Here is a 24,391-nt window from a genome sequence, read left to right on the forward strand (position 1 = left end):
GTGGCTATTTGAAATGAGTTCATAAAATTGTTGGTCTGATAGTCTAATAGATATGCTTGGACCAGACAACAGAAGAATTTTTCTTCTACTTTATATGGGCATTGTTTACCTGTATAAGTACTGGTGTTTACCCCCCTTAAGAAAAAAAAAACCCTTTCAATCAAGATATTCTGGTACTATAAAATGTTAGCAAATGCTTGGATGAACCCTCAAGAAGCATTTTTAACTTTTTTTTTAACAAATAGAAACAAAAATCAATGTTGTTCCTTTGAATATTCAATAAATGTACATGTAGCTTGCATACATCATGAATAAGTGATTCTACCAACAAACAGACTTATGAAGAAAATAAAAGTTATTAAATAGCTTTGGAAGTAATAACATACATGTAGAAAATGTATTTACTAGTACATGTAATTGAATCAGGATTACTTTCAATGGTTTCTTGGGTTTAGGCTCATTTAATGCTCACATGATTTTCATATGAAAGGTGGATGGATCACTAAAGTTTAAAATCAATCTGGCTACACCAAGTTCTTAACCAGCAAGTTGAATAAGTCTTTGAGAGTTTATATTGCCATTTTTTTATGTGTGCATGAAATAGGTAGAATCTGAAACAAATCCAATATTTTTTACCATTATAACGCAAGAAGACTAAAATAAAACCATGTTACAATATAAATGTCTAAAATCCAGTGGTTCCAACCTTATCTGAATATATAGAAACTGTAATTACAAGATTCCATATTGTATCCACATGGTTTATTCACATTTCTCCAACATTTTACTTTTTTCACAGCTCAAACAACAATCAATCAAGACAGGGGTTTAAGAGGCAAATTAAATGATGATTTTATGGTACATGTATTTATACATATAATATACTTGGTCTGAAAAAATCAGAAAAAACTGTCCATTTTCCTAGCGTGCCAAGAAGTAACACTGATTCAAGCTTGTGCTAAAACCTGCAAACTGGAAATAGGTGAATTGTTTTTTTACATCACTGATTTTATTGATTCAATTATTTTTTGAAACTTTTTCGCCTCTTTTTATCAGAATCTTATTATTATCTACTTCTTTTTGAATTAGAGACTTTCTTAAAGGTTGTAAAGTTCCCAAGGATGATTTTAATGTTTTTAGTGTCAGATACTGCTTTTCTTAACTTTTAAATAAACACTTTTTTAAAGTTCTATTTAGATTTTTATCGTCTCTCAAATATTTTTTTAAAAATGGCATTAATAAATTTTTTATTGCATTATAATCTTTATATATTTTATGTGTATATGGATGGTGAAACATAAATAAAATCGATCTTCGTGTATCTATCGATATTGCTTTTACATGTAACAGTTTATACATTATGGCACAGTTTTAGCAAGCTGTTTTTCACTTTCATTATTTTTCCCCTTGTTTTCCTTTAACCTGTAAAATATTCTTGTCACAATTCTTTCAAGAGGAACTGTTATTTTTACTTTATGAAAAATTATCTCAATTTTTTTATGATGGTGTCAAACTAAAGTCTGACTCTTTTGAACTTGTTGGTATAAAGTGAACTGCAAGCATTGCATTTGCCAATGCCGTTTACTCAAGATTCTCTATAATTATCCAAATTAGATCAATAATTTAAAAAAATAGTGATTTCACACAAGCTAAACCTCACCAATTATAATAATTGAAACAAGAGGCTCCCAGGAGCCTGAATCGCGTGCCTAGTTAAAGTATGTCTTTCAAGGGCAATAAATTTAACAAGGAGTTGTCCAACAATTTTGACTCAAGAAATCTTAGTTGGGACTATAATAGGGATCATTTCAGCAAAAGAAAGTTTCTTTCCATCTATTACAGTTTTCAAGATATTGGCTGAAAACTGAAAAAAAAAACTGTCATTTTTCATCTTTCAAAGGCAATATCTCTTACAAGGAGTTACCTGACAAATTTGATCCCTGAAGACTTTTGAAGGCCTTATAATAAGGTATTGGAGATATATGTGAAAAACTACTGTATGACCCCTATGTTCTATTTTTAGTAACAGCAACCATGTTTTGTCCACAGATCAAAAATCCCCATATCAGTTCTATGCTCGATACTCCAAGGAAGGAGAAACGTGAACACACCATCCACACTTGTAAGGTTTCAGTGAATACCACTAGTTTTTGAAGGACTGACTGCCCATAATCATCAAAATTTAAATCTAACTATAGTTCCTTACACTTGACTAGTCTTTATGCCACTAATATGATGAGCACACAATTCATATAAAAGATGAATTTAAGAATTACCCTTCATATCACATTGTTTTCCTCCATATACCAGAGTGGCCCCTTCTTTAACCCCAATTTCACAGTATTCTAACAGCTTCTCCAAATGGGCTCTGTGATTCTGTGGTCCATGGTCCACAGATCGGTCCAGTGGGTTTCCAATCTTCATTTTCTTAATTTCTGTTACCTATGTAAAGTAAAATACTACAGAGTTGAAACATTGTCTTAAATCAACAAAATCCTCAACATTTTAATACAAAAATGTCAGATAAGAAAATTTAATGATCACAAAAGCCATGCTATTAAAGCAAAGGCTATAATCTAGCAGGTAATGAAGATAACATCAAATCACTATTTTTTCTACCTGTTTTCCTCAAAGCAAAAACTGAGAAATTATAACTGTAAATGTAGTTACAACTTTAAACTACCTTTCTATACCTAATAAATATTAAAATCAAAAAGAAAAAGGAAAGTTACAGGATACAAAATAATATTTAAATCAATTTTCCTAACAAGCAGATCAAAATAACAAATCATTGATATGCAAGTTAAAATAATTGGTGCTGACAACCAATCTTCATACAAGCGAAGTTAAATATAAAAATATATAGCTTATTACAACTGAATACACCAACCACTCTTTCTAAGAATTCGTCATGAATGGACTCTTCCACAAATAGTCTGCCAGCAGCAATACAATTCTCTCCCTTGTTGAAGAATACAGAACTCAATCCCTGAAATGAAATTAAGGCATTAATTAAACATATAATGGTCTCTTAAATTGTAGAAATGAAAACAGGACTTATCTCAACCATAGTGAAGCAGCACATCATAGGCCAAACCCCATTATTTTTGTGTTTATAAGTTCCCATAACTAAAACACAATTTGTTAAGCAATGCAAACCAAAATGTACCTTCCTTTTATTAATGCTAACATTTTACTAAAGAGAAATCTAAAAGCTATTTTTAGTTATCAAACAATGTGAGGACAGAAAAACTAATAAAAATCCTTAATCCATATAAAAACCTCAACAAATTAGGTTCAATTCTGCCATTTTAAGAAAGGCAAAATAATTCCATAAAAGTTGAAATGCCATTACATATGAAAGCTTACCATTCTAACAGCCTTGTCCATATCACAGTCACTGAAGATGATGAGAGGAGATTTACCTCCCAATTCTAATGACACTTTCTTTAGGTTAACTTTGGCACAACTACAGTGTATAGATAAAACATAAAATCTGTATATTGAAGGTAACACTACTCTTAATCAAATGATTTTTTTTTTATTTTTTCACTGTTCTTTTTTTTTTAAATTGCTAGAAAACAAAATTTCCATTATAGTCTACAATGGATCTGTAAACTGAATATTTTAGGATAGTTTGAATGAAATTAATTAGGTGATATAGGAGGATTAAAGTTCACACTTACACTGGAAAAGATACAAATGAGCACAGATATAGACCAATGTATTCTAAATTACTAATGGAATCTTATTTTTGAACAGGTTATACAAAATAACGTGGTTTGCGACAGTTTACACTTTGTGTAGTGTAATCTGCCCTAATCCAGGTTATCAAGTATAATAAAAAATTAGACACGTTCCTTATAATTTATTTCTAATGGATGACAGTCCAAATATTACTCACTGATTTGTAATCAAACTGTTATTTTGTTTGAGACTATTTGAATATCAGAGTGCAATCTATGTTAATGACCACATAGTACCAAGCCAGGTTATACAAAATAACCTGGTTTGCTCAAAGAGAACCAACAAATCAAAAAGTATCTACTTGTTACACTATTTATGGGAAAGCCTTTTTACAAAGTAAAACAAGGTACAAAAAAAGTTGTGAATTACCTTTCCATAATAGTTTTACCAATGGGTGTAGAACCAGTGAACCCTAGTTTCCTTATATCTGGGTGCTCCGACAGGGCTTGACCTATGGATGATCCTGGACCAGGTAGTATATTAATGACACCTGGTGGGAATCCTGCCTTAACAACAAGTTCAGCAAACTTCAGTGCTGTAAGTGGTGTTACCTAAAAAATAAGAGATTACATTTTAATGAAGATTTTTTTGGTGTTTATCTGTCCACATTGAAAATAGATAAAATTAGCACCTACAAAAAATAGTATGTTTACAGTAATTGCATCCCTTTACTGTACTCCTTCTTCGTGCGATTTTGTTTTTGTTTTTGTCTTGTATGTTATAAAGACTCCATCTTTGTAAGCATCAGGCAGTGGGTGAAACATGGTATGAAAGAAACCCAACCATTTTGATGTAATTTGACTACTTGCACCATCATGAATAAGGGAAAAAAAGACAAGATTATCCATATCATTTTGGCTAATTGAGATAACTTTGTTAAAAACCTCATTTTTTTATGGAAAATTTCTGAGCAAATACATGTGATGCAAATCTGTGAGTAACGGTTCACTAGAGATACGATCACTTTCAATCACAATATTAGGAACATAAAAAAAGTCCTGATTTAACAGGAAGTTGTTGTTGAATTTTTCTGAAAATAAATCCCTACATATGGCATTCCTTCAGAAAGAATGTGTTAAAATTTCAAGCCGCTGTAATGAGAAGATGCTGAGAAACATGTGAGTAAAATTTCAACTTTTAAAAATATGAAGTCAAAAAATAACAAAGTTCTCGGCAAACAGGAAGTTGTAGTTGATTTTTTCCAAAAATGATCCCTACCATAAAAAGAATGAGTAAAAAATTTCAAGCCACTGTGATGAGTAGTTGCTGACAAAAGTGTGAGGAAAATTTCAATCTGCAAAAAAATAAACACTGTCCTCAGTAAACAGGAACTTGTTGTCAATTTTTTCCGAGAATAAATCCCACCATACAGCATATCTACAGGAAGAGTGTGTTCAAATTTCAGGGTGCTGGGATGAGTAATTGCTGAGAAAACTGTGATGGGAAAAAGTGTTACGGAAATACAGAAACATAGACAAGGGTAAAACAGTATGTACCCCTATACTTCACAGCGGGGGTATAATAATGATCTTTCCAAATAGGGAAAGCATCCTAAAATGAAATTATATTGTCTGATCAGTAGGTTTTTGACATAAGTATTTCTGATTTTTCTGATTTGTCCTGATCCCTATAAAGACTCATACTTAACTGCTTCTTAGTTTACTTGAATTATCTATTTAATTAACATTGTTTCAAAGCATGAGTAACATAAGGTGGGATTTTAGCAATAATATCACAAGAATTACTTAAGCTAATATATACAATATTACAGAGCATGCACTACCTGGGCTGGTTTCAGGACAACAGTATTACCAGCAGCTAAACAAGCAGCCATCTTCCATGCTAACATCATCAATGGGTAATTCCAGGGTGTTACGATAGCACATACACTGGAAGAACAAGCAAAATTTTTACCATGAAAATAATATGAGACACTTAAAACCTGAAACACTCCCAAGGAAACATAAATTCATGCCATCTTTCATTTTCTAAGCCCAGTTTCATTTTTCTAATGATCTTCCAATATGGTTTAAATCTTCCTGATGAATGTTTTATTCATTCCCGAAGGTTATGATCCAAAATATTTTTGGACCAAATTGTCCTGCATCAGTAAACATATGGTGTCTATAAACTGTGAAACATCTGTAAAGATTACTTTTATATCATTTCCTTTTGTTGCATTCTGTTTCAATTTGTTACATTTTATTTTGGTTATATTTACTTTTAATTCATCTTGTTTCAAATTGTTTTGTTTCGATTCACTTTTTATCAATTCTTTTCATTTCATTATCATTTAATAAGTTTTTAAAGTATCCAAAAAATATGGGCAATACTGACAACATCATTTTTGTAAACATCTGGGCAATATGCTGTAGACTTATTTTAGCCATTGCAATCTTGGAAAAAGCTATGATTCAATTTGTATTTAATCATCAAAGCTAGCAAAATATTGGTCAATGGACCTTTTTTCATATTCCCAACTTAGACTTCATGTTAGAGCAAAGGGAAGTCACTCTCCAAACTGACAGACTGGTTTACTGTTTGATTGGAACAATGGACAGCAGTAAACTTAAAATTCAAATATTCCATTTATTGGAGCTGTAATAAGTATCTGGATGGTTATACATAACATGAGGAAGGTGAAACCTTAAATGCTCCAAAGAAACATATGACTGAATTCAAACACTTAAGTAATATCATAATTTTTGTCAGCCCTGTTATTATTAACTTCCAAATTGGTAAAATGTGTCATGATTTATACGGTTTTTATTGTACTTTATGCATTCTCCTATTTTCATGGCTTGAAATATGTATGGAGCGAAATGTCCAACTCAGATTAGGAAATGTCTTTGGGTCGAGTTGATTACCGTATTGATTATGTAATTTTTGTAAACGTTTTGACCATTGCTATCTTAGAAAAAGCTCAGATTCCATTTGTATTTAATCATCGAAGCTTGTTTATGTTTCGTAGACTGGTGTGGTCCTCAATTGCATTTACCAAGTATATGAAAATGAAGCTGCCATTATACTGTTTTTGAGCTCTCGATTTTACATGCACAAACCGGATATTGCTTTTTCTGCCGATATGTATGCAGGACCCAGTTGATTATACAGCAATTTACAGTTATTTTAAACTATCTAGGTACTTACCTAGGTGAAAATAATTTAAATTTCAAAGAAAAATGTTTAGTTTTCTTCCTTTCCCCAATGAAACCACCAACCAGGTTGTCATATGTTGGTGGGTTACATCCCTTTGAAAAAACTTGCTGAAATGGTTTGCATTCCGTAAATATGAAAATGGACTGTTGTTATTTCTTACTATCATAATTAGTGAGAAGCCAAACACTGAATTTACAGGAAACCTGACTAAATCAGACTTATTTTCAAGTCCTATTACATCAGTTTTAATGTATATTTTAAAAGCAACACCTACCTAAATAGATCTAACCCTTCCAGACTAAACGGGCTCAGTATAGATAGGTTTCACATTTTCAACAATATCAAAATTTCTTGTTTCAATTTTATTAAATGAATCTTTGTGAAGTCTTGATTATGCACTACATGTACCTGTACATGTACTATTTAAACTGTACATATAGTTTTGATATCAGTATATGTAGCAGTTGTAACATTGACCTCAAACATTGACCTCAAACACTGTCCAAAACCATTGATCTTGGAATTTGATGTTATCCACATCCTTGACATATTATAGTGACATACCCAAGTGGTTCTTTCTTTGTGTATGTCAGATTCTTGCTTGGTCTTGCATGGTTGATGGGTATAGTGCTTCCCTAAAGGTATAAGTAGTTATAATTGATCCTTTAAACAGCAATGAAAAGAAAACCTTAAAAATTATTAACTTTACTCAAATATAGCCAATGACCTGTTAAAAACAGAACTTAAAAATAAAGTGACAATTCCAGTGATATGCAACCATCAAATGAAAACTTGTTAAAATAATTAAGTCAATAGAAACCTTTGTAACCAGACTATTTAATGGTAAGAACATTAATGATATACCTGTATTTTATCACACCACCCTGCAAAGTAACGGAATGTAGTAATAGACATGCCAACATGTGTTTTGAGAGCGAGGGTATACACAGCACCAGAATCTATACTCTCAATTGTAGCTAGTTCCTCTTGATGTTCCTCCATTAAATCTGCCAGTCTGTAAAATATATTTTACATACATATAGCCCTATACATATTTGTTCCAGTTTACTATTCAGTTACCACTATGCATTTCCATAGTTATCATATGTGTTAAAGAAACTGTAAGTAGAAAAAAAGAACAGATATGGTGATATTGAACTAAAGATCTTCAATAAGTGTAAACACACCTGTAGAACTCTTATAAATCAAATTTCACATGTTAACGAACTTTAAAGTACTTTGTTTTTTATCATTCTTACACATTAAAATAACAAAACTCTATGGTATTAACTGCATTTGCCTACAACTTTTAATGAAAATGAGCTTATCATGACATGTACATGTAGTATCCAAGTATTTTACTTGTAACAATGTTGCTACACAAAGTATGAAGTTCATACCTGTACATAAGAGTACCCCTGTCTCTAGCGTTCATTCTGCCCCACTCTCCTTCTTCAAAGGCAGCCTACAAAATTACTTGTTTAAAGCTTCAATCTGTCAAAGGAGCAAACATATTACTAGATCCTTGGGCAGCTCATGTACATAAATGCACTTTGTAATTAAAACAAATAGGATATCATCAGTGGTCAAAATATAACAATTGAAACTACAATCTAATACTGGGAAAAAGACGTGTAGGTAATTGATTGATTAACTTCCTGATTGAATCCTTACAGGCAATTTGTGTAAATCATTACAGGCAACTTTATGTGACTCCTTTCTCTCATTACCAGATCAACACTGTTTGGCAAATGTTCAATCTGCTAGCATGTATAAAGAGACCACAGGTGAACATGATACCCCACTACACAGACCCAATATTCTGTCTCTAACAGTCCTGTTCTTGATACTAAGTATACCCATGATTTTGGATGAATTTTGTGTGAACTTTGTGTGATTTTATTATAGGTAATGCGAAAATATTTCCCATCCATACAGTATAATTCGTAGCCAAAGTTCGTAGAAACAACATATCATCCTTATAGCCTAAGTAAACAATGATTTACCTTAGCAGCCTCCACAGCTCTATTAACATCCTCTGGTGTTCCCTTGGCAACACTACATATCACCTATACAGAATATAGGAAATCTGGTTTAATAAGTGAGTAAAATTATATTTATACCATGTTTCACATACAGAAAAACCTCGTTATAAGACCACTAACTGTCAACGCAGATGTTTGCATTATAGTGAATTAGGCAATAAATTTGACTTTGATGTAAAAAAAGCTGGAAGTTTGCTTGATGACAATAATATTGGAATGTCTGATGGATTGGCATCTGGAAGATGACATGTGATAACTGATGGCTGAATATGACATATTGTCTGGGAATGTAAAATTTTTTTGCCAAGAAAATAAAAGTGAGTTTTCACAACAACATCTTAATTACCTCGACCTCTTGACAGGTTGTTTATTTACCTAATTACAACCATATACTTCTGTGTAAATCTATTGATCGATGTTTTGAACGAGGTTTAATTAACTGTACAATGGTTGTTTGATCTGCAAGTATGTGGGTGGATGGCAGTATGAAAGTTTGGCAGTATAACAGGGTTGTTTGTATGTACAGAAATCGGAATAATTAAAAATTGGGGCTAAATGTGAGTTTGGTGATAATTTGAGGACCATTAAATCGAGGTTTTACGGTACACTGGTATCAATACAATTTTTTTTTGAGTTTTGCAAAACTTCATTTGATGATGTTTTTTTTTCAATGTTTCATTTCAACACCTTTGTTTAAATGAAAAGAGCGAGATGTGGATATGTTGGTAAATAAATTAGTAGTTCACTGACTCAGCCTTAAGGGAGATCAACAAGTTTGTGGGAATCTTCCAACTTACATGCATATTCATATATGTATTATAAATCAATTGCTTAAAAAAATAAAAGAAGTTCAATTGATAGAATCCACAAATAGTCCTGATTACTACCTCAAATTGTTGTGATTCCCTTAACTAACTTACAGATTCATCGCTTGGGTTGATCGTGTTAAAGGTAGCTCCATTACTGGAATCTACAAATTCATTGTCTATAAATAGCTGCCTAGGGAAAGATATATCCATGTTGTTAACATTCATCTTGACCTGTCAAATAAAAAAAAACTGCCTGAACTCATCTCATCTAATTCTCTGATATCATGGACTATTAATGAAAAGGATAAGGTACACTAAGGGGACTTTTTAGTCAACTGAACTGCTTAATCAAATGATTACATGGATCTAAGTTATATATATTTTGACCAGTAATTATGGCCTAATCATGCTGTAAGACAATCTGCTATTCTACTTTGAGTTTACTTTGCTTAAGAAGTAAAAGTTACCTTTAGACCTCAATTTTAACAAATATGGTGCTAATTTTCACCCTTAATACATCTACTTTACTACACTGGTTTTTACTGTTTTAACACTTCATTTTTTTTTTTAATAAAAAATCATTTTAAGTACGAAAACAAGCGTACTGCTTCAAAGACGAGTGGTTCCTTGTCACTTATGCCTCTGTTCCTCTTTACTAGGCAATTAGACAGATCTTCAAATGTTGTATTCATATAAACATCCTCATTCTCCAGGGCCACTCCATTACAGTTCATCTTTATTTCTTCTATCAATCTGTAAAATATAGATTAAAGATTAGAATAACCAAACTACTTTATTTTTGTTTTCATTTGCAGAGAACTTGTTTCAAAGTTTCTTAACAATTATAGCTAAATCCTGTTAAAATTAATTCATAGATGTAAATTACCTATTTCATCATTTCAATTACATGCATTAGTGCTTCCTAATACTGACTATGTGTTGTATTGCAAACTGTCCTACAAGCACCTGCTAAGATTTCCTTTGTATTCCCACAGCTAAGGTATCAGCAGAGCAATAGACCAAACATTGGTCAGTTAAAAACACAACTTATTTCATTAAAATTGGATATCGATGTGATTTGTCAATTTATAATTCATTTGTAGAGTAAAAGTATGAGGTTTTAAAAAATCATCTACATTTCAATCTGGAAAGAGATATAACATTCTGAGTTTTAATATATGATTTGATTGAAGCACTGCAACAATACAAAACTAATTATAAACAGAAGTGATGTGTGTAATACATGTATAAAATGTGGTATAGTACCTGACAACATCCATAGATCCTGCACCTGATTTGAAGAAATCTGTTGAATCATCAACATCAATGCTAAGGATTCCTTTCCAGATTTCCTATAAAATACATATACAGATAAGAGTATTGTTTCCTTCTGTGTAAATATGCATTGCTGTAATACCAAACCCTTTTCACTCAAAGCAAATGAAAAATGCCTTAATGACTGTTATGGTCCAAGTGCTGGAAAAAGTGCTCATTCAATAAAAACCTTTGGAATTTATAAATTATTAAAAAAATACAGGAGATAGACATGGGTTTGCACGCATCGTACAGAAAGTTGACATCGGACAGCAACAAAATTTGCTTACAACATCTAGGCCCCATCTACATAAGGCAAATACCAAATGGGAAATTAATTCTTCCAGTGCCAGAAAGTAGGAAGTTGACATCAGACAGCAACTAAAATTGCTTACAACTTAAGCCCTATCTAAAGCCACATACATTGTACAATTGAAATCAATTTTCCTAGTGGGAATTAAGATTTTTGTGATGAATATTTTAATAGACAGACAGAAGGACTGACAAGGTGATTCCAATATACCACCCACTCATTGAGTGAGAGTATAAAAAGAGTGGAAAGAATATTGGTATCATTTTCACTTCAATAATAAGTTTTTTTTTTTGGTAAAAACCTTGTTTGTGATAAATCTGTACTTACCTGTCTGAAAACATTTGCCCCAGAATTTAAAGCACACCCATGAGGAGGAGGGCCGAGGAAGAAGAATACAAGGATTAAAATTATCACATTCTTATATTTCTACTTCTGCTGCTTTTTATGTACTGAATGCAAAGTTGCAGCCCTGGCAAATCTAGCCTCCTGGTCAGGATTATCTTTCAAATAATAAGAAATTAAAGGTGGCTCTGTAGATCAATAAGCTGCTTTCAAAACCTCTGGAGCAGGTAGTCCATTGAATAAACCACAAGAGGTAGATCATTTACAAGTATCATGCACAGGAGCTAACTGCAAAGTCTGTGAATCTGCATGTCAGTAGGCAAATTTTATTGTATCAACTATCCAACAAGCAAATGAATGCTTAGAAGCTTCAATATAATGGTTTTTCTTATAAGTAACAGATAATGTATCCAACTTTCTGATACACTTTGTTCTATCAATGTACATTAATAAAGATCTGCATGAACAAAGTGACAAATCTGTCTGATCTGTAGCAAAATTTCCAAATAAAAACTGGCTCCCACGAATTGTTAATAGTTTGAGTTTTCGCAAGGAATTGCATATCGGGAAGTAAACAAATTCCATTCTGCCCAAGTCTGAAATGCTTATAATGAATTGTGAAGCTATGAATTTCACTAACTCTTGAAGCTGAAGCTACAGCCAGTAGAAAAACAGATTTTATTGTTACAAATTTTAACTCTGCTTCTTTTAGTGGCTTTGTCGACATTAACAACACTAAAGGCTGATCCCAATTAGGAGCTAATTGTCTCACTTGTGGATTCAAATTATACAGTCCCTTAATAAGATTACTCAAATCCTTATTCACTGAAATTTTGTATTTAGAGCTATGTATTAAAAATAAAGCAGAACTATAGCCAGCTAAAGTTTTGGGTTTGCAATTTTTGATTGAATGCAAATACATCCGAAACTCTGCTATTTCAGACACAGTTTATGTACTGGGATCAACATTCCTTTCTTCACACCAGCTATTACAGCATCTAAGCCTTGTATTATAAACATTTTGTGTTGATTGTTTTCTTGCACTGGAGATAATTGACGCAACTTTTGAAGAAAAGCCTTTTACAACGTCAAGATTTTCTAGACTTTCCAAGCTTCAAGTTGGAAAACGTTTGGATCTGTGTGATATACTTTGTTTTGGCTGAGCAATGTTGGACTTTCTGATAATTTTACTTGCATTTCTAGTGCAGATCCAGTAGCTTAGTGTACCATGACTGTTTTGGCCACATTGGACCAGTTAATAGGACAAAATCTTTGAGTCTGAACTTTTTGAAGTACTCAACTCATCAGAATCGGCGGAGGAAACGCATACATTTCTGTCCAGCTCATCATTTATGCATCTATTGCTACTGCAGTTGTTTCTTCAAAAGGGGAGCAAAACACTGGCAGTTTCTTGTTCTTCATTGTTGCAAACAAATCAACTACAGGTGTCCCCAGTTGATGAAAAAAAGTGTTGTCCAAAGACCATTCAGTTATTTTTACTTCAGGCATCTTCTTACCTCTTGAAAGAGCATCTGCTAAGAATTTTGTTTGCCGGGTATGTGAACCGCCTGCATCATTACTTTGTGAACAATGCACAATTCAATATCTCCCATGTCAGATAACACAGAAATGGGGAATGTGTCCTGACTTGCTTTTTTATACAACTCATCACTGTAGCATTGTCTGTTCTGAGAAGCACATGATTGTTGTGTACTATCTTGACAAAATGTTGAAGTGCTAACTGCACTGCTTTCATTTCCGACCAATTTATATGTTTTGATAGAAACTGGTCTGGCCATGAGCCAACTAACTGAGAGTTCTCTAGATAAGCTCCCCAACCGTATTCCGATGCATATGTTATCAAAGTTACTTGAGCACACTCTTCCTCCAATTTCACTCCCTTCAAAAAATTGTGTTTGTCCAGCCACCACACAAGATGGTGTCTGAGTGGATTTGGAACTGGTATTGAATAGTTAAGATTCAAAGAAGCTGGGTGTCACAGTGCCAGAAGATATACCATAATATGAACATCTTTCTCAGGCTTGTTAGATTGAAATCGAGATGATACATATAATGTACTTGGCTTCTCAACCACTCAAGTTGAAGCAGCACAATCAATATTTAATTTATCAGCCTCAGTATTTATCAGTATGGGGTACCTCATGGGTAGTGGGCAAATGTTTTTAGATGGGTAAGTACAGATTTTGAAATAAACCACCCAATTAAGAACTATTCTTGCCTTCAGTCAATAACACTAGCTTCAGTCTATTAAATACAAATATAGTAAAGTATAGTGTCTGCATAGATAACACATGTATACTGTGAAAGTACTTTAATTCGTGGATATCAATTTCGGGGATTAGGAAGGATACACATGCTCCTGGATTCTCGAATTTGTGGTTTCCAGGTTTTCAGTATATAGATCTCCTTTTCGTTTGGCTTACCCACGAAAACCACGAAAACTGGTACCCCAAGAACAACAGTACTTTCACAGTAGATCTTTTATCAACAGTGTAAAAGGCTAATTCAAAAACAGGTATACAAGAAATGTACAGCATCATATGCACTTTTCGCATAAAAAAAATTTGCATGTGAATGTACCCCATGTTGAAACATTTAATCAAAGCAACTTTTGGAAATTTGATAATTACAATATATTTGTACCTTCAAAGCCTTTATCATGCCTTCTTCCTCCTGTGTGATTTCAATTTTGGATTGTGATGTGTCTTCCTTTCCAAACTTCGAGGCCTGGATCATTTTACCATTCTCATACTGTATCTGGCTAACATTCACCTGGTAGATACATATAAGTAATACTTCTGAAAATAACTTTTCTTTAGCATAAAGGGAGAGAACTGAATGTTAAAGCTGTAATATGCTTAGAAAATAATTTCGGAGAGATGAACAATTCTAATTTTCATTATGTATCTATAATCAAATATGATACAGCTACACGTGAGTTAACATATACAAACAAGACCCATTAGCTGTGTGAACCTTTATGCATTGTTAAAATTATAGTGTTTTCAACATCTTTAATTCTCAATTTCTTAATTAAATATTGAAGTTTATCTCAACTGATCTTATTAGATTATTTAATATTTTTTCAATGAGATGAGCATGAGAAACTCCTATGAGTTGAAAGTATATTAGATAATCTGTTTCACCGCTGTTTTGCTGAAGTGTAAGGTATTAGTTTTCTTATATTTTTATTATCCTAACATAAATATATAAGTTTTATAAACGCTGCAAAGTTTCCTTTTGGAACTGTTTTTCGGCAACATGCTACGTGATGTCACATATGTTGTGCAGCTGTGATACACATCATTTGAAAAAAAAAATCAGTTAACTATGAGGCTCACATTTAAAATTTGAGGAATAATTAAGGGATTTATTCATTCTTATTGGGTAAGTTACTGTATTTGATCATTTTCCATTATAGACTAGAAAATAATGCCACAAATTAGACTTTTTTTCATACACAGTAAACAAACAGACAGTTATTTAGGTTGTCAAATATTCCTATGCAGTTGCTTGTATGTCACGCGAGGACATAGAAACTAGCAATAATTATCATTCTCACTCCACTGGCGTGAGATTATAGCAATATCAAAGGGATTTTAAACAAAATAGTGATAATAAAAAATACATACCATTTTACCATCATTACCAAATAATACAAGACCATTTTTGTGTACTATGCCTGGCTTACTTCCTCCCTTTACTTCTACACTGTTACCTCTGGGTTCCATTCTATCCCACATCCGAGATCCAAATAGGGTTACATTCTACAAACAATGATAGTCAAAAAGCATATGAGTTCTTATAGGTGCAATTTGTATAACAGAAAATTTGAGCAACCTTAATTAAGGATTCTTTGGACAAGGATAAAACTTAAGTAGCTGTCTTTGTAAGAATCATGCAAAATCTGAAAAATGTGATGCACCCCAAAAAAGGCTACATATTTTTATAATTAAGTTGTTTTATGGGTCTATACTACGAAATGTGTAATTATTCATTCAAATTTGCCTGCTCTTAGAAGATAATCAACATTGAAAATCCAGTAGATTCTATTGTATTGGAGTGTAATTTACAGAGTTATCTCCCTTAATTTTGAAATCTACAGTGCATTCTATACAATTTATATCTCCTATAATAAACCACATGTTAATTTCTGTTTACGACGACATTTCAAACAAAATATCAAAAATAAAAATATGTAGGCTTTTTACCCATGAATCACATTTTGCATGATCCTTAGCTGGAGTGCTACTTAATTATTGTTGTAGTTTGCTTGGTTGTAGCTTAAATTTTTAAGCAGTAGACCTCCAAATGACTTCACTAATTTATAACATACAATTATGTAATACTATTAAACAAACAGGAATATAAATTTATTTTAATCACCTGTCCACTGATAGTTGCCCAAGCTCCAGGTACTTTATCACAGCCTCTGATGAAGTTATGTATGTCCTGGGCAGACTGGTCAAACTTAATCTGAAAATAAATCAATCAGGAAGTTAGGCATACCACCAATCAAAGTAATAAATCCCTATCGAGGGTTGTTTTTGATCGATTTCACAATTTGATGGAGTTGTTGTCTCTATGGTACAAACATGTTTCTATTGTTAATTCATTAAAATGAGACTGCTAATTAAATTACAAATTCTAGTTATCACAGGAAGCTTAAGTTTTGTGATAGAAATTTTAACTAACATTACATGCACAGCAAACTTCTAATAAACAGGCAGTTGATTTTGGGCATCAAGTTATAATTGCTTTCAATGAAAAAAAATTAAAGAAAAGCTACAAATCAATATTAAAAAATTCCCATCAAAGGGATTTAAGATTTTGTAATGGAAATTTATACACTATCATTTTACATGCCCTGGAAGTTAAGCAGGAGGTAGCTTTTAGGTAGGAATTAAAATTAATTACAACATGCCAATTATTAAATTATAGCAGCAATGGAATTTTAAATCATTACCATTAAAGTGAGCCATAATTTCATGGCAGAAATATCTAACATCATTTACATGCTCTAAAGAAACCCATAGTTCCACAAACAGGAATCCGAAAACCTAAATTGCTTACAGCATACTGTGAAAGTACTATTGTTTGTGGGGTATCAAATTTCATGGTTTTCGTGGGTAGGCCAAACCATGATATTTGGTTCCCATTGAAAAGAAGATTTCCATAGATGTGTAGACTGAAGACCTCAAACACAAAAAAAATCGATGAACTTGTGTTTCTTTCCAAATCCACGAAAATTTGTATCCATGAATTAAAGCACTTTCACAGTATACCCAATGTCCATGATTTTATATTTCAAAGTTGAAATCAATTTTAGTGCAAGCTAAGATAAGTGAAATGGAAGTTGGAAAAATAGAATGACAGGATGACTTAAACTATAGGGAGTATAAATAAATTTATAGATCAATTTTCAAGAAAGAAAAAAAAGGCAAATAAACCACTTAATATAAATATAAGACACAATTACTAACATATTTTATTCTATTTGTTTCAGCAAAAGGAACAAACCTTGAAATAATTGAAATGGTGAAGATTATAGTTAAACTCCTTTTAAAAAGTCTAATACTGAAGTCAAGATTTGATAAAGAGGAGAGATCATATTTCAAATGAGTGGAATCAGGGAAATCTGTGGTTTAATCTTACATACACATGGATTCTTCTATTACAGACTTCTGTGCCATCTTCTTCTAAGTGACACTTTACTTAATTTACCTCAGTCAGATTTTTCTTGTTTAACATTGCATCATAAGTGGCTCCTTCTTCTGGCTGTACAATACTTGGTGCTCTCCCTTGAGTAATAAGTTGCACTGCCTCACCCTATAATAAATAACATTTATATGTGGTATAATGGAATAAACACAATTGCCAACTATTTACTTGTTCTGTGTAATTTCTAACATGGGGAACAATTATTTTTTATGAGATGCGAGTTCAAAGGAAATATTTCCTATGTAAAAAAACTAAAATATTAAACATAGTATTAGGTGTATGTATGTAAAAAGGGTTGCCCCATTAATTTCATTTGGTTTATCATTCTATGGCAAATATTTCATATATTTCAGGATGAAAATGTTTGACCAATTGAACAGACCTTGCTTTGTACTAGTTCTATATGCTGAGCCAGATCTTTCTTGTACTAACTCACAGAAGCAACAGCCCACATGTAGGCATATCACCAGACAGACATATTATTCTAATTCCAAGGCTGGGCATCAAACCCATGACCTCCTGTACTCTAGGCAAGCACACTACCTTGGGATCACCAAGCAGTATTAAAAAGAGAAAGAGTGAGTGGTTCAGTTTTATATTCTACAGTCTTGAAAGTTTATGGAAAAGAAAACAGACATGAACTGGGTCTTAAGGTCCTGACTTTCCCTTAAATTGGGAAACAATAAATCATACTACGAACCTAATGTCTATTCTATTTTGTTCTTACTATGCACCAAGTTTGATTTTATATCTGTCTTATTAATTGAAATAATGACCGTACTTTTTGTTCTTACCCCATGCAGTTTACTAGCAGAATAGTTTACTGGTAGAATATGTTTTGGTCTGCGGATACCCACATCATTTGATACAGAATGATCAAAAGGAAAAAAAGAACATCAACAACAGTTATAGATCAAACCATACCATAGCCTTGACTCCCTCTGGGTACAAGAATCTGTTGTAGATGGAGTCAACAGTGTCGTTTGGTGCCACATAACATTTCTTCTGAAGAAGAACTGGACCAGTATCCAAACCATCATCAGCCCAAAACACAGTAAAACCTGCTGAAGGGTCTCCTTGTATCAATGTCCTAAATTAAATAGACCTACTTTAAAGTTCTGTCTGAGAAAAAAAAATGGCTTGGTAGATATCAATGTTATCAATCTAGACAATAGTAGTAATTATTAATTGTTGTTATCTTAGACAAAAATTTCCCTGCCCTGCCTATACCACTGGTGACACAGGTGAAATATAATGGCAGATAATTATCCAAATATTTGTTGAGTTATTGTGTTGATCCCAAAATTAGATAAGTTTCAGTGTAATACAGCCAGGTGAGCTGTCTTAACCTGTCTTTGTCAGTCATTTTGAAATACCATCTCACTGATAGACGTGTCAGACAAAAATTGAGTTAGTCAGACAGAAATTTTGGAAATTTTTGACTGCTTATAAAGGAGAAAAATGTCAATTTGGGTTTTGGTCAGACGAATTGGAAAAATATTTCATAATGACGAAATTTGTGTGCATGTGTACTGTTGAAAGCATTTAGTTTAAGCCAAAGCAGTTAGTTTTCTTTTAACTATTACAGCTACATTTATATAAGAAAGTTTTTTTTTAATTTTCACCACAAAAATGTATCTGTATTAACAGACTCTTTCATATTAGTTTATAATTAGTAGTTAAATATGAATTGATGTACTGTTTTTTCTATAATTTCTTTATTGACAAGAACAACAATGTTTTAACAACTCAATTAAAAGTACTATGAACAAGCTCACAAAAAGATAAGCCAGCCTCACATGGACTTTCTAAAATTGGATTAGTACCCCTTTCAAGCAACTCAATAATTATCTTTCTTTGTTTTTATCTACACAGAATACTGTTCCAAACTTCCAATAAAATATCAAAAAGATATACCCAGTAGAAATGTTTTGTTTTACATCTGCATTAAATACTGAAATATCAAAAAACTTTTAAAAAAACATTTAACATATGCCCCATCCACTAAGAAAGTACAAAAGATGTATTATGAAAAAAAATCTAAGGAGGAGTTGCATTTTGTGATGTACATGTAAATATGAAAATTTGATTATTTCTCCTTTCAGAGATCTGAAAATAATTATCTAAGGACAGATAGGGTGATTCCAATAAAACCAACCACACATTTCACTTGCAAGGGTTATAATTACGGAATACAAACCAGTTGATAGCAGATGCTCCTCTATGTCTTGGTAAAATAGATGGATGGTAAATGATAGATTTACTTTTAGGATAGTTAATAACATCCATAGGTATAAACTGTGAACAGAATGGTAGAACATTGAGATCAGCTTTCACAGATTTGTATTCCTCAAGGACTTCAGGAATAGCCTGTTTCTTCAGTTGCCATCTTTTATACTTAAAAACAGGGATGCCATCGGCTGATGCAGCAGCAGCTGTAATAGATATTCAAAAACATGTATAGTAAATCTATAGTAATTCAGACATAACTCAGTGTTCTTTTTAATTCCAGCACAATATAGGTATAGCTTTTGTGACTCAAATATCAAAGTACACAAAAGTTTGCTCACCTGTACTTCAAAAATTTATATCATTCAAAATATGACTGCAAAAGAAGGACATTAGTACTGGTTGCATGTATTCAGGGTTTAAAATTAGCAGGAACCCACACACCATTGGCTTCTTGTATTTGGTGTGGGCTGCTTAAATTTCTACTGTGATTGTGCAGAACTACATAATACATATTGGCTATCAAAATTAAGCTGTGGGGAGTTTTAACCAAAATTTTAGTTAAAATCCTTTATTTAATTTTTTTATTATGTATTTCTGTCAAAAACTGTAATCAGAGGATGATCAAGTTTTTCACTGACACTAAACTCTGAATAATCCATAATGTCTTAAGAATCAAGATGATTAGCATTCCCATTGACATCAGGTACTGTGAACATTCTGTAACACCTATCCTGCAGGGTCAGCCTTCCTACTGACATCAGGTACTGTGAATATGCCACAACATCTTACCTACAGGGTCAGCCTTCTCACTGACATCAGGTACTGTGAATATGCCACAACATCTTACCTACAGGGTCAGCCTTCTCACTGACATCAGGTATTGTGAACATGCAAAAACATCTTACCTACAAGGTCAGCCTTCTCACTGACATCAGGTACTGTGAACATGCCATAACATCTTACCTACAGGGTCAGCCTTCTCACTGACATCAGGTACTGTGAACATGCCATAACATCTTACCTACAGGGTCAGCCTTCTCACTGATCAGGTACTGTGAACATTCCATAACATCTTACCTACAGAGTCAGCCTTCTAACTGACATCAGGTACTGTGAACATGCCATAACATCTTACCTACAGGGTCAGCCTTCTCATTGACATCAGGTGCTGTGAACATTCCATAACTTTTACCTACAGTCAGCCTTTCCACCAACACCATGTACTATAAACATTCCATAATGTCTTAAGAACCAAAAGGATTAACCTTCCCAATGACTTCAAGTGCTGTGAAAGTTTCATAATATCTAACCTACAAAGTCAGCCTTTTCACTGACATCAGGTACTTTATACATTTCATAAAACATACATCTTACCTAGAGGATCAGCCTTCCCACTAACATCAGGTACCGTGAATACTCCAACAATATGGTGACCATCTTTTTGCAGAAGTCTGTAAACATCTGCACCAAACATACTCTGTCCTATGATTGCTATCCTCATCTTGTCGTACCATGTCTACAAAATAGAACTTTGAATAAAAAGGGAATTTAGAGGAATAACAACATAATTAATCATATATTATTTTCCAGTCTATAGATCCTTCTGAGAGAATGATAGCAACTTTTGATGGACAACCAAATAAAAATGTACTAAACTTGAAAAACTTCAGTCTGTTTTACCAATTTGCATAGGAAGCAAGTACCATATACATGTACATATATTTCTGTTTATTGTCTATGGTGCTGCAAATATTTTGTAACATATCATATGTTCCTTGAGAACCCTGATTTGAAATGTTTTATTCAGGAAAATTGAGTTCTAAGAATAATACCCCTGTACTAAGCTGATGGAAAAAAAAGACCTTAAAAGTGATTTCCGGTTGCGAGATGTATACCAATATACACTACACAGGTGGAAAAGCAAAGAATATAAATGGTAAAAAAATAATGCCCATTCTCAGTCTCAGCCAATGGCATCTTTCCTTAAGAGTAGGAGGTTTTGGCTTATGTATTTGTACATGACAACAACAAAATCCATATCCGTCCTCTGTCTCAGCACATGGCATCTTTCTCTAGACTCTAGAGTAGTTTTTGCTTATGTATTTGTACATGAGAGCAACAAAATCCATGTCCGTCCTCAGTCTCAGTACATGGCATCTTTCTCTAGAGTAGGAGTGTTTGGCTTATCTATTTGTACATGAGAGCAACAAAATCCATGTCTGCCCTCAGTCTCAGCACATGGCATCTTTCCCTAGAGTAGGAGGTTTTTTCTTCTAATGTATTTGTACTACAGTGATTTTCAATACTGATTCTTACCTTGTGCCAACATAAAAAGTACTGTTTTTTCATATAAATAAAGACTGTTGGTAATGGTTGTGGCTATCTAATTACATTTCTGAGACATCTACATTTAAATATGGTCATACTTAATAATGCCAAGACTACATACAAGTAGAATATAGCCTTCATAGATTGAAAAAGGGATGAAAAATATAACCAAAAGTTCCTGACGAGAAACTGAAAGTCACAGTATATCATCCTGAAAACTTCTATAATTCAAACCAAAAAATTATCAAAATGGGACGTTTTTTATACATCAGACATTACAAACTTTTAAATTCTCAATTAACATTTATCATGAACACCATGTTAAAAGATATGGTGTTTCTACAAATTTGTCATGATCAATCATGCAATTGTCAACACCATTTTTTATTACTGACACATACTTGTTTAAGTTACATGCATCCTTAATTATGTCATAAAATGATGAGTACAAATAGTCCCTAAAGCATGCTTCTTTATTGATAGTTAGCGTTTCACAAAAACAAAACTAACTTGAAAAAGTTAATATTTTTTCCTACAATCAAGCAATTTTAACCATCTCTTGACATGTTGTGTAAAACACTAGTTTTGTTATCTGCAGATGATTGGTTAGAATTCGATCGTATTGTCATCATAACAAAAGTTGGTAGTATTCAAGCTTTAATTGTAAATTAATGATTAAATATGTCATGGCACATGTAGGCAGTAAACTACAGCTGTATGTTGGATAGTGACACTAATGTGTTGGGTGGAGACACTGTGACTCCTAATCACATCATCGCCACTGTGAAGAGTGGAAAAAAATGACTGTTAACACTATTCAGTGTATGCTGGAAATGTGTCTCCACAAAGGAAAAATATCTTAATTGCCTTGATATAAATATCTCATTCAAAAACTCTTGGAAATAATTCAAAATTCAGCTCCCTTTGCTCAAATTGCAATTTCTTTGATCTTACAGTAATTTCACCTAAGCATAGTTATTGAACTTGCAAGAAATAGAACTAGATATGTAATACATTGTATAAGTTAGGTTGCATTAAGTAAAATCTTAAGAGGTGGAGTAAATGTGAGTGAGTGATCCCTTTCTTATCCATTAATATTTTACTCTAACTGGCTAACATTATAATCCAGTTTTTCAATGGCTAAAAAATTCAAGTTTTTTTCAACATTATCAAACCTAAAGGCCATGTTATTGAAAAGTATTGACCAAACTTTACGACAAACGTGATGACTTTTCATTCAGAATTGTCAACTTTCCTTTCATCTGTGGCAACATCCCTTCGGCTCCTGCATATGGAGTGTTCATATCACAACTCATACGTTATGCCAGAGCTTGCCGAAACTACGCAGACTTTTTGTATCGCGCTAGAACTCTAACAAATAGGCTTCTGGAACAGGGTTATGTTGCTACAAGATTGAAGTCATCACTACAGAAGTTTTATGGTCGTCATCATGAACTCGTGGATCATTATGGTGTATCCATCAGCACCATGAAAACTGATTTATTCAATGGGTCATAGTTTTCCTTTCCTCGTTTGTCTACCCCGGACTTGACTTTTTATGAGCAACTCGGTAGGTGCACCTGGTCCTTGCTCCCAGTTTTTAGTGGAGTCCGAGTTGCTCATTTACTTTTGTTACTTTGTATGTATAATTTTAGTTACTTTATGTTCTTTGTTGTGTATGTCTGATCTTTGTCCCTGGATTACATTCTTTTGATTACCGCTATAACCTTGGTTCCCTTGATTACTCTTAATTAATGGCTCTAATGCAAATATCCTATGAATGGAGTATACTAGTAACTATACAAGTAAAATAAAGTTTCTTATGTAAATTCCTACGCATGAACTTGTAGTTTTGGAAATTGTCAGCCACAGTTGTTATATGCTAGTTTGTTCAAGACAAACAAAATTTTCTTACAAAATTGGAGGGTCTCCTAACTCTAAACCCCCCTTTCCCCTTGATCTGCCATATGTTACTTAGAATTAAAAAGTTTAGTGCAGTTCACTGAACTGTACACCTTGTGCCACTGTAACATGTTTGTTTTTCTACAATTATGGGAAGATCTTTGGTTTCTTGTGGCTTTAACATAAATGGCAGCTTGAAATTGGATTTGTCTGAACATTTGTTGTTGCACTAATTGGTATGAGATTACTTTCCTTATTTTTTTTTATATAAATCTGTTGTCTGAAACATTTACAATGTCATAATTTTAATTATGAGGCAGTCAATCTAATAGCAGTCACTTGATGTATGTCTGCTTAAAACACACATGTACAATGTACACAAAAAAAAGAACAAAAAAAACATCAAATTCATAATGCTTAAGTGAGCTATTCAGTGGTTCACTTCTCACTGATTCTCA

The 24,391-nt window shown here is 32.9% G+C and overlaps 1 protein-coding gene across 4 annotated transcripts in view; it reads right to left on the minus strand.

Moving 5' to 3' along the window:
• Positions 1-24,391, minus strand: part of LOC148627404 (cytosolic 10-formyltetrahydrofolate dehydrogenase-like) — a 50,446-nt gene that overhangs the window by 18,889 nt on the left and 7,166 nt on the right. For all 4 annotated transcript variants that reach the window (XR_015920670.1, XR_015920669.1, XM_088572525.1 and 1 more), the window contains exons 2-20: positions 21,078-21,219; positions 19,672-19,906; positions 18,396-18,561; positions 17,475-17,579; positions 16,137-16,226; positions 15,383-15,517; positions 14,394-14,522; positions 11,027-11,112; positions 10,366-10,513; positions 9,872-9,991; positions 8,913-8,975; positions 8,307-8,371; positions 7,771-7,921; positions 7,471-7,541; positions 5,531-5,636; positions 4,117-4,298; positions 3,370-3,469; positions 2,891-2,989; positions 2,277-2,442 (exon numbers count right to left, since the gene is read on the minus strand). Coding sequence is in view for 2 of the 4 variants with exons in the window: in XM_088572516.1 (XP_088428642.1) it covers positions 2,277-2,442; positions 2,891-2,989; positions 3,370-3,469; positions 4,117-4,298; positions 5,531-5,636; positions 7,471-7,541; positions 7,771-7,921; positions 8,307-8,371; positions 8,913-8,975; positions 9,872-9,991; positions 10,366-10,513; positions 11,027-11,112; positions 14,394-14,522; positions 15,383-15,517; positions 16,137-16,226; positions 17,475-17,579; positions 18,396-18,561; positions 19,672-19,906; positions 21,078-21,219 (2,359 nt within the window). In the remaining 2 variants the exon portion in view is untranslated. The remainder of the gene's footprint in view (positions 1-2,276; positions 2,443-2,890; positions 2,990-3,369; positions 3,470-4,116; positions 4,299-5,530; positions 5,637-7,470; positions 7,542-7,770; positions 7,922-8,306; positions 8,372-8,912; positions 8,976-9,871; positions 9,992-10,365; positions 10,514-11,026; positions 11,113-14,393; positions 14,523-15,382; positions 15,518-16,136; positions 16,227-17,474; positions 17,580-18,395; positions 18,562-19,671; positions 19,907-21,077; positions 21,220-24,391) is intronic.

The sequence above is a fragment of the Perna viridis genome, chromosome 1 (assembly GCF_037379345.1).
Source record: "Perna viridis isolate PV_CMFRI_1.1 ecotype Kerala chromosome 1, ASM3737934v1, whole genome shotgun sequence".
NCBI classification, from domain to species: Eukaryota; Metazoa; Mollusca; class Bivalvia; order Mytilida; family Mytilidae; genus Perna; species Perna viridis.